This window comes from Abramis brama (genome assembly GCF_963993115.1).
Source record: "Abramis brama genome assembly, chromosome: 20".
Classification (NCBI taxonomy): Eukaryota; Metazoa; Chordata; class Actinopteri; order Cypriniformes; family Leuciscidae; genus Abramis; species Abramis brama.
The window spans coordinates 13850012-13861242 of record NC_139982.1 but is presented as its reverse complement, the minus strand read 5'-3'; the positions used below and the strand labels follow the sequence as shown (position 1 = coordinate 13861242).

At 38.6% G+C, this 11231-nt stretch overlaps 1 protein-coding gene across 2 annotated transcripts; it reads right to left on the bottom strand.

Moving 5' to 3' along the window:
- spty2d1 (SPT2 chromatin protein domain containing 1) lies at positions 1-11027 on the bottom strand. 2 transcript variants are annotated; one of them, XM_084094843.1, is made up of 6 exons: positions 10530-11027; positions 9609-9723; positions 2418-3830; positions 1058-1214; positions 827-904; positions 1-676 (listed from the first exon to the last, which is right to left on the bottom strand). In XM_084094843.1, the coding sequence occupies exons 1-6, from the start codon at positions 10587-10589 to the stop codon at positions 589-591; spliced, it is 1911 nt and encodes a 636-aa protein (XP_083950969.1). In that variant the 5' UTR covers positions 10590-11027; the 3' UTR covers positions 1-588. The 2 variants fall into 2 exon arrangements, with proteins under 2 accessions (XP_083950969.1, XP_083950968.1); XM_084094842.1 differs by having other exon boundaries at positions 1-487.
- Between the last annotated feature and the right edge of the window lie 204 nt (positions 11028-11231).

Here is an 11231-nt window from a genome sequence, read left to right as displayed (position 1 = left end):
ATCTGTCAAATAATTTTAACAAAAAAATACATTGGAAAAATGGCAGGCTTCTGTCTTTTCTCATCAATTAAATAGTACTATAAGTAATAAAATAACTCTCCCGAAATCAGGACCAATTTTGAAGAAGTTGGTGCTTGAGGTGTAAGGCATCCACATCAATATACTTACATGGTTTCTACAGATACAAAAATTGCCATTGTGATTCTCAGATATTAATTTCATACATAATTTTCTCCGAAGCTCAGCTACGTCAGATGGTCTCATGATAGTGCAAACCTGCTCCCACGGTTTGGCCATTCAAATAAATAGTGTAACAATGTCTGTGGCACATTCCCACTCCGCTCGGTTGCAACCAAATAAGACTAGATCAAAGTCATGTCAAGTAAACTAAATCTTTTTGCGGTTTGCTTTCATTGCTAGTTTTCTTTTCATCTCCTCCTCCTCCATTCGCATTTCTTCTTCATCCTCCTTGATACCCAGGCGTAAACTGAAGCAGAAAAAAACAGGTGTCATTATGGCACTGATTTTCTTCGGTCTTCTGCGTTAAAGGGAGAGAAGCATTTTATTTCAGTCTATCGGAAAACACAATCATTTTCTCTTCTTGGCATTCTTCCGATTCATCTCCTCAAGTTCTCGTCTTTCCTCTTCCTGGTCCTCAAGCACTGCCATTCGCAGGCTAATCAGACAATCGGGGCAAGGCATAGCACAAGAAACACACAGAAAGAAGGCAATAGTGTGATGATTTGGTGAGAATGATGAAGTACCACATCAGTTACTCAAAGCTACTCTTTTTACACTCAGTTTGCAGCTGAATTTGTTGGCTTACCTCCTCGCTTCCTCTTTCTGCTGATCTTTCCAGCTGCTCTCCATAAACTTCAGTGCATAGTCGCTTTCATCTTTATATCTATTGAAACGAAGGACACGTTACCACAATATATGCATAAAACACTTGTATTTTAAGGCTCTATGCAAATACGCAGACATTTGTCCACCTTTACAAGATCAAATACTTGTGTAGAGGATATTTTATGTAACCTTAAAATGGGCAAGAACTCACTTGCTCCTGTCGTAGCCAAAGATTTCCCTGATATGCTTTGAAACTTCATCTTGGTCTTCTCCTTCATCGTCAATGAAGTCATCCATCTCCGAGTCGTACTCTTCCTCTTCTTCATACTTCCGTTTATAAGCGGATGTTATGGGGGGCAACGACGGTCCTTCAAAAATAGCAGGGGATACAACTTCAAAAACATGTAAGAACACACACTGATGTTGCTACTGACTACAAGTTAAAGACAATCTGACTCACTCATGAAAACACGAATGAAGGTGTGTATAAATAATTCATAAACCCATGCAAATTCAATGCAGCAATTCAGAGACACAATTAATGAAAGAATTGCTTCACCAATTAAAGGATTATTCCGGTATTTAAATTTTCACACCAATTAGCACTATGCTAAGCTAGTTGGCTTAGATGTTAACCGAATGCCAAAAGTTACCGAAGGGAAAAGTTATGGCATTTTTAGTTTTGGTAAATTTGTAAGTCATTTAAAAGACTTAAGCATATTTTCATTCTGTAATACTAAATATACAGTAAAGCAAAATCATCTTTATCTCTAATCGGACGCCATTACAGTATTATAAAAAGCCAATGGAATGACTCTGGAATCTGAGGGATCGCGTCTCTGTGACGGGATAGGATTTTTCACGACACAGGGATTAATCATCTTTGTTGAGCTGTCAATTACCACCAATAATCATTTCCACTTGTCCCCTCAGTTTGTAAAACAAACAAGTACTATATGAATGTCAGCCTGAAACAGAAATTACAATCATCTTTCCAGCTTCCTGGATTGATTAGATCATTGCTGTTTGCTAATTTCATTGATCTCATGCCCTCACGCTGGAGCACGTCATCAGAGATGAGATGTGGTTGCGAGGGGAAGGGAAAGTTATTGTTTTGATTAAAGATTATGAGGGTGCATTCATAAAAAAAAAATAATAATAATAATAATAATAATGTAAACAAATAAATCATTTATAACAAACACTGACATTTTCCAGTCACAAAAATAAGACCTGTAGAAATTTGATTTCATGGTGACTTCAAAATGGTTGTCACATCTCTTTCTGGTGTCCTTGCATATAAAGACGGTAACATAACTATACATGACATGAGATCAATAACACTTTATATTCTGTTAAGGGTTGACATGACATTTTTGAAATGCGTATAACGTTTAATCCTGTAATGCCTACTTCTGTTGTAAGTTTATTATATTAATGGATCTTCTGTTTCTTTCAAGGGACAAATAGGAATTATTTTGTGGTATCTTGGGATTGCGATCTACAGAAACAGTAATTATCTTCACAATATTAACAATTAGAATGAATGAAACGCTTCTCTTATCGCTTACCAGGAGGTTTAACCAAGACTCTGTGGCCTGAGGGGGCAATCACTGTCTTGAGGCCTTGTGGCCCCGGAGGCCTCGAAACCATCCCAGGTCTCAATGCAAAGTTCTTTGATGAAATAGTCTCTGAAACAACAGTGCACTGAGGTCTACCAGGGCCAGATCCCATGCCATTTACCGGTCTCCCAGAAGCACTACCTCCCATCCTATTTGGTCCAGTTATAAAGGCCCTGGAGCTTCCAGGAACTTGCTGACCTTGAAAACTACCACCTGGTCTTGGTTGCTTTGAGGGCTCACCAGAAGAGGGACGTACAAGTCCGTTGCTACCAGGCCGAGGTGGAGCAGCGCTCCCAGGTCGTGATAAATGTACTGGTTTTGCTGGTTTCTGAGGTTGCCCACCCCTATCGGAGTTACTAGGTCTGCCCTGCCCAGAGTGTTTGTGTGGTCCTTGCCCTGATCTAGCTGCACCAGGAGCAGCTACAGCGCGACTTCCCGAAATACTTGATTTACCTTGAGATATTGAGGTATTCCCCTTCCTTGGGGTAAGGTCACTTGAGGTTGTGGGCCTTTGGCCTTGTGATGGTCTAGGTGGTGCTTGTTTCGTGTTAAACTGAGCACCATATTTCATGGCAGATTTACCATTTAAGGCACCGGATGAGCCTGAGTTGTTTCTGTCTCCGTGTAGTTTGGCAGAACCTGGAGTTCGTTCACTGGATGCTTGAAGCTTTGGCTTTTTGCTGGCACTACTTGACTGGTGCTTTTCTACTGGTGGCTTGGGCAATTTCCCATTTTTGCCATCTCGGTCTCCATTCTTTTTCTGAGAATTTGAGCTGGATTGAGATCTGCTGTCTTTCTGTCCTGAATTCTTGTCTGGTTTTGCGTCCTTCCCTTTATTCTGTGTCTTAACCCTGCGCTCCAATTCGAGTTCTCGAATCTCCTCTGCTGTTCTGAGCCTCTCTTCAGTCTTCTTCACTACTTTTATTTCAACGGGTTCATACTGCTTCTTTTGCGCAAGTTTTAAGAGTTCTGCAAAGTTCATTGAAGGCGGGGCGGACCTAGCTGGAGCACTCGCTTTTTTCGGCTTGCTGTCAGCTTTGTTGGAGAACTCAGCCCGAGACTGAGACTGAGGCGGAGGCTTAACAGGTCTGCTTTGTTCATGTTCATCAGATTCAGAATCTGTACCCTCATAGTCGTAATTATCAACATCATCATCATCATCATCATATGTGTTTGACCTGTCCTGCTCTTCTGATCTGTCTCCCTTCGACTGCCTCTTTTTGGGCTGGTCTATGACAGGGACGCCGTTGTATCCTTTGAAATTGTCCTTGGTTCGTGAAGCCATTGCTCGTGCCTTCCTGTCTGACTTCAGCTCCACTCTTTTGGCTAACAGTTCTTCTTTTGCCTTCTTATTCTGGATTTCTAAAAAGGAGAAGCAAAGTGACATCAAAATATGCATCATGTGACTAACATATGAGAGCAGTCAGTTCTACAGATGGTGGGGGGGGGGGGGGGGGGGGAATTGATTTTTAATCATTGAGGTAATTTAATTTAATTATATTACATTAGCTTTGCATTAATGAGCGAAGTTAGTTACTAATAATATTACATGTTTATTTATTAGAAATGTAACAGCTTGAATTGAGATGCAGATAAAAATAACTTTTATTAATGACGGTAACTTGCAAAAACCTCATTTTGTAGGGAAAAATGTCCTACTCTTATTAAATGTACCATTGTTGTACTATAATATCATACTGAACTGACCAACAGCATCAGGGGTTATAAAAAGGGCACTCTTTACTTGTTTTCTGTGTGATTCAGTCACAATTTGAAGAAAAGTTTTTGTTTTTCAAGAGACTGACTTTTCCATTATGGAGGGGAAATGGCTAACAAGTCAATAAGTGCTCCTCTGCCGCCATCTACTGGTTATAATGGTAATTTCATGTCTTTTTTTAATAAGTTTGTTTGCCACAAATTATTTTCTATCATCTTTAAACTTTTAGTTTTACAAATCATCACATTAAAAAAAAAAATCATTAATTTATTATTATTTAGAGCTTGAAAAAGTGTGAAGAGTGAAAAATACTACATTAAATCCATGGTGAATGTTGTGGATTGAAAAGCCTTCTATAACTTGTTCGTTCATGGCACAATGTTTCTCTTTGTTTCCACGTCAGCGCTGTTTGATCTGATATCTGTGAGAATTCTTCGGCTGATTTGATTGCTTCTCATTATATTTTGCAGCAATGTTATTAATACTGCGGCGAATTCAAACGCTTTCTCATCGGATCTCCCAGCGCTGTGTAGTAAAGGTCTCGTGTGATCGAGATCGGCACACAAGAGTTCTGACTGAGCTCACGCTGCGGTATATTGGTCCGAGCCGATAAACGGTCTGCGCTGCGCAGCTCAAATGAGAAGTGCAGTTTCGTTCTGCTTTCGTTTCGCTTGCCGTTTGATGTTTCTCATATGCAAAAGAAATGGCAGCTCTTATCAGTTGGTCAATGTGCTGGTGGCACCAGTGCATTTGGTAGCAGTCCGGAGCCCTGAATTTTCTTTAACTTTCTCACCCTCAAGTCTTTCCAAATCCCTATGACAGGGTGTCCTATTCTGCTCCTGGATGTCCACTATCCTGCAGAGTTCATTCAAATCATAATTAAATATGCCTGAACCGCCAAACACTTCCTGGCAAGTGTGTAGGTGCATGTTGAAGCTACACTCTGCAGAACGTTAGCAGGATTGGACACATGCCCAATTACATATTCTGTGTACCACAGAATGTAAACTTTTACAATTAACACAAATGTGGATGTATGCTGACATTTAAACGAAAAAGATTAAGTATTAAAAAAGTGCTCAATACAACTTGTGTGTTAGAGATATGTAATATACTGGAAAAGGGTCTCAACAACTAACTGATAAATATTTTGGGCAGTTTTGGTCAATAATTTCTGATATTTTCACTCGCCGAACACTCTGACTGAGCGCTTGAGAGTTTCGCTCTCCGTCAAGCGATCCATAAAGCGCGATTTCAGTTCATCTCAATGAATGCACAGTGTATTTACTGTGCGTACAGTAAACACTAGTGTGAGGCGCACGACTCGCCATCGCTTTGCTGAGAGCGCTCAGTGTTTCTCACACACTCAAAGAGAGAGCGAGAGAGTCTTGCATACAACACAGAATTGACGTTATACATGTAAACGATATTATTTGTTGTATTTTCCTGTAAAAAGAACGGAGTTCATTTGGAATGATTCAGCCTTTATGAGCAAGCAGAAATTAACTCTGCTATTCCGCTCATATTGTTTTGATTTCAGCAAATCAGTTCGAGCGAACGCAGTTAACGACGTGATTAATATTCATGAACCCAGCAGCTCATCAATCCTTAGTGTGGTTTCTATTATTAGTAATGAAGGGAGTGGATTCTGGAAAAAGGTCTTCAACATGTTTTAAAACATCTGTTCTTCTAGCTCACCATGACAGCTATAGGTCACAAGGGTCATTGGAACCAATAGTTTGAGTGACCGTTTCTTATTTAAAGCATATACTTTACTGTTCTAGATTACAGTGTCCTCTCACTGAGAGAAATAACATGTTTTCTGGATGTTTTGGGAAGAGTCTCCTGTTTATAGTTAGAGCCTGACCAAAGAAGCTGTGTGTGTGTGTGTGTGTGTTAGTATTCTTGGTTACAGGTTAAGGAACAAGTGGCATTATTGGAGATTGACTGACTCGTTTTCTTCAACATGCTGGAGCCTAGACACACAGTCTCGTGACCTCGGAGGGCCACTCGCAGCCAACTCAGGGTCCTGGTGGCAGCCGTACAGACTATGGAGATGTGCTACTGCCTATCAGTCCATGTGTGGAAATTGACTATCTATTTCTTAGCCAATCAGAATCATTCAACCTGAAGCAATGACGTAGCTTAGACCTTGGTGACGGGTATAATTGCTGTGATCTTTGTAACTGTAACGGGGCGGCCTACGAACTTGAAGCTGACTTCTGCCTGATGAAACTGCAAACTATCTTCAGTAAAATTTTGCTTCAATTTATTAGAATTCTGACTCGTCTTAAACTGACTGCACCTCTAACTCCTGGTCTTAATCATATCTGGTCATTTGGGTCTCTCACTGTAAATTTCCTAAAGGTAATATAATTTGTAGTAGTATTATCATATTATCAGTATTATTCTTAGGTTTTTTTTTACAGAAACACCGTATGACCAACAATATCTTAAGCACCACCACCAGTCCTAAGTTCAGTTAAAATGACAAATATGTATTCATACGTTTTCCTTCATACATGGTTACCAAGTTTTAGTTATAATTAAGTTCTATAATTAAATAATGCTTGATTATTTACACTCTCGTGATGTTGTAACCTATCAGAAGACATGGTAGGGATTGTTACTTTTGCTGTTTGCACTATTTTTTGCAACTGTTTGCACCGTAAGAGTATAAATAAATAGATTATGTGTTTACATTTCAAACTTGTAATTGATTTGAATTATTATTGTGTGTAATTATTATTGTGTGATGTTATTCAGTACAGTTGCACTATTTAAACATTATCTGCACTTTTACAGAAGAAAGTTTTTTTTTACTGGGTTTTTTTATGTTTATTTTATGTAATTGACCCTTCGCTAAGCCACGCCCGAAAACCGCCACAGGCCAATCGTGGCTTAGCAACCGTAACTAGGTGCGGGAGGTCTGGCAAGCTTTCGAGCGAGGGAAACATGCTGAAGCGTTGTGCGTATGGATTGTGCAAATCTGATACCCGGTATCCTAAAAGTTTGGACGGGGTGGTGGATTTTGTTCCCTTCCCCAAACCTAAAACCCAAGGGGAGAAATGCCGGGCGTCATCTTCATTTATAGCGTTTTTAACAATGTAGATTGTTCCAAAGCAGCTTTACATTGATAATAGGAAATTAAAAGTAAAGTGTTTTGGCTTTATAGCAGCTCTAGAATAAAGTTATTGTCCAGCTCGTGGATCAAGCAGTGTGATTAAAGGCAAGACGGAGGCTCACTGACATAACTTAACGTTACTTAAAAATATATTTCAACATTTTGTTAATCGACGGCCAAACCATTACCCCAATCCGATCGCGACTCTCCCGTTAGTTCTAGTAAAAGTAAAAGGTAGTTAGTAAAAGGAGGGAACATCAGGGGGCTTGCCGGAGATCTCCAAGGAAAAGGTTGGTATGCAAACTTAATCAGTTCATAACAGTAAGTTAGTCCGACGTGTGAGCAGTAACGTTAGCCTGGCGCGCTAAAAATATAAGTGGGAGAATGGTATCATTGCAAAGTGGTCAGGCTAATGTCTTGTGTTTATTCCACAATACATATGGATAAGCTGTTTGTTTTATAAATATTAGAATATTTTCAAATTTCACTTACCCTGCTGGGCATGCACAGCTGTTCCTCAAATCTGTGTGTTTCCCATTTGAATGGTCAGCATATGAGGCGGCTGCTGCTTGCGCTGTGACCTAACGTTATGCTTTAACTTCAATTTTGATAAAATTATTCTCTAATCGTTTGCATATTATGTCGTGGATATAGCCCTCGAATGCATACTGCAGTCTTGCACTCTCATATTTTCACCTGTTCGCCAAAAATTACTAATTATCTCCTTAGGAATGTCTGAAACCTGTGCATACATACTGTAATAGACGTGCCAGGCGCAAAAGCTTGACAGGCGTAGCAACAGTAACTAAGGAGGGCGGGGCTTAGCGAAGGGTCAATTGTTATATTATAGGAGCCTATTTGATAAAGGGCATGTTTTACTTGAGATCAATGTTTGTTTGAGGCTCTCAAGAATGCATTCAGCTATCACTTGTAGCCAAAAACAGTGGTGAATGGTACTATATTTATATCGTTATCGCAATAAATACATTAAGACATGAATGTGATCCTGTTCCCCATCCTGCTTTCTGTGCAAGGAACACGGAGAAGCAAAGTAAACTTTGAGCTTTGGTTTCGTGCCTAAACTGATAAATACAGAAATATGTCAAAATGCCCGGCTAGGAGAGCATTGACATAAAACACCATCGGTTATGTCTTAAGTAAACAAACCGTCGGGTTGAGACAAATGTGTAAGAGTATATTGGATCTGTGCATTCTGTCTTAAAGTGACAGAAGCCTAATAATCCTGCTGAGGTCTGTCATTAATGATAATCAAACAACAAAAGATAAAGAGAAAAATTACTCATTGCTCCACGTAGTGTTTTACACTTAATTACTCGGCTGATAAAGACTGCTGTTGTTGTTGTTTTTTCACAGGAATGCTATATTTGTAAGCTCTAAGCCGTTCCTGATCACCTCTTATAGATGATACTTTTCATTTCTAATTTTATTATACTTAAAAAAACATTAAGAATAGTTGGCCTATTATTTATTTCGGTGATCAGTATCGGCCAATACTGCTTCCAGTGATCAATAATTGGTGATTGGCCCCAAAAATCCACTTTACAGTTCTTAAAGAGGCATTTCTATGGAGAAAAATGTATTTGAAAAATTATTCAATAACTGCATGCCCTAGCCTAAATAGTCCAAAGCATGGGAGGACTTTATAATAAGCCCTTCAAAGAAGCTTACAACCATTTAGTTTCATATGGGCTACCTTTTCAGGTGTGTGTGAAGTTTAATGTGCTGAGAAGTGTTTTATGTTTTGCAGTTACATTTTATCTGCAAATGTTTGAAGAGTGCGTCCACCAGACAGAAAGGAGGCTGAATTATATTTATATGATAATATAATATAATAATACATATAATATAATATATTTGATTTATATACGCAATCACTTTTTTTGTGAGAAAACAACTGTAAAGGTATTATAAAACCCTGAGATTGACCTGAGGTTTTGGTTTTCTTTATTATAATTTACAATTTTTCTGTTTTTTAACTGTCTACAAGCAGTTCGTTGTTTTACAATGAAATCATTTATGAAACATTTATGTTGCTGAGACCAACCTTGCCATGATGTCTAAATAGAAGTACAACTTTTATGGCGATTTCAGGTCGTTTTTATCATCTTGATGATAAAATTAATCCGTCCCCATTCATTTTAATCATATGGAAAAGAGCAATCTTTTGTGGTCCACAGGGTTTGTAGTGACACGAGGACATAAGCAATGACTTGGCTGGCAGGCTTTAAGAAGAAATGTTATATATAGCTAAACAAAGATTATATAGAAAAAAAAATACCTTTTTTCCTTTGGTCCATGGCCTGTTTTTTCAAGAAGGCTTGCACCGCAGCCGAATTAACACCTTTGACTCTGTCTTCTTTCTTGGGCGGCCCAGTTTTTAAGCTATACCGCTTCTACAAAAGACAGAAATCAGTGAAAGCTTCAGTGTCAAATTCCATGTCAAATCAACCAAACTTCAGAAACTTCCCCGGCTCAAGTTTTTGATCCTGTTAAAAAAAAAATTCTGAAGAAAGACAAACATAAATAGTGATGAAAGCCAAAATATTAAATGTAATGGATGTATAGTTACTGAGTAATCCACTGTTTTGTAGAGGAGGGGGATCAAAATTAAAATGTTCACTTTTGAGATTTGGTGCCAAGTTATAGAGGGGAAAAATTACTACAGAAAGATGGCAGTATTATTTTAACTTTACACTGAGATTGGTAGGTCTATTAGAAAAATCGGTTGACTCATGTTTCATTATATGCCAAGAGTGACAGTCCAAAAAAATTTTTTGCCCCAAGTTTGCATGCCTGTAACTCAAGAAGTATTAAAGATATCTTAATATTGTGGTTTTTAACAAACATTTATTTTTGTATCTTCATTTTAAAGGCCCTATATGGTTCAATCCCAGAGATATGGAGATCTTAATGTGGCTCAATGAGTAAACGTGTGTATATATGAGCATATGTGTATAAAATTACATAAGCCTCAAGGTTCCACGTGACTTAGACTTTTATTTCAATATATGGGCACATTTTATTAATATTACCCTAAAACATGCTAGTTTGACACGTTAGAGCAGTAAAACACTTGAATTAATCAAACAACTACATAAAGTTGGATCTACCAAAGGCCTTGCTAGCACATATTTGAATCTACTTCACAGACTAAATGATGTTATATTATTTTTGCATGCATATTTCTCCTCATACATACCGGTACGCCGCCGAGCCCTCGGTTCTGGGTGGCGATGGAAAGCACATTGTCGAAATCCATGGTCACTTCTTTAGCTAATAGCAATAGCTACCACTCGCCAGTCGACAAACACTCACCTCAGCCAGCCTTTGTACCCGCAAACACGATCTAAGAGTCAACTGAGATCTCCCCTGGTGTTAAAATCAGACGAGTTTAGAGGGAGCAGAAACTAACTAAAGAAGAAAACCATCGAGTAAAGCCTTCAGCTTCTGGCCGTCACATCTGATCAGCTGTTGGACATTTAAACCGTTAAACAACGGACAGCTTCAACGATTAATAATAAAAAGTTCCGTTCTGTTTTTGCTCAGTGACACCGTATCACTTTCCCAAAATTGTCATTAAACGACATTAAAGAGAAAAGCTGTAAAACAACGAGAATATGGGAATCCTCTTGTGAGATTTGCGTTCTCTAGAAACGACAACCAAGCCCACGTCATCCGGTTCACATTTCGCGTCACTTCCGGTTGTTTAAGACACGCGTTTCCTTCTTCTTTTTTCAATTTTCTACTTACTTTATCGTATATCACAACTTTTTATATATATATAAAATGTTGATTAGTCACAATTAACTTAGACCAGAAATAGTAGACCACAAACAACAAAACAAAATAAGCCTTTATGTTAATTATATATATTGGTGGCTACTAAACAAAAGATAAGTCC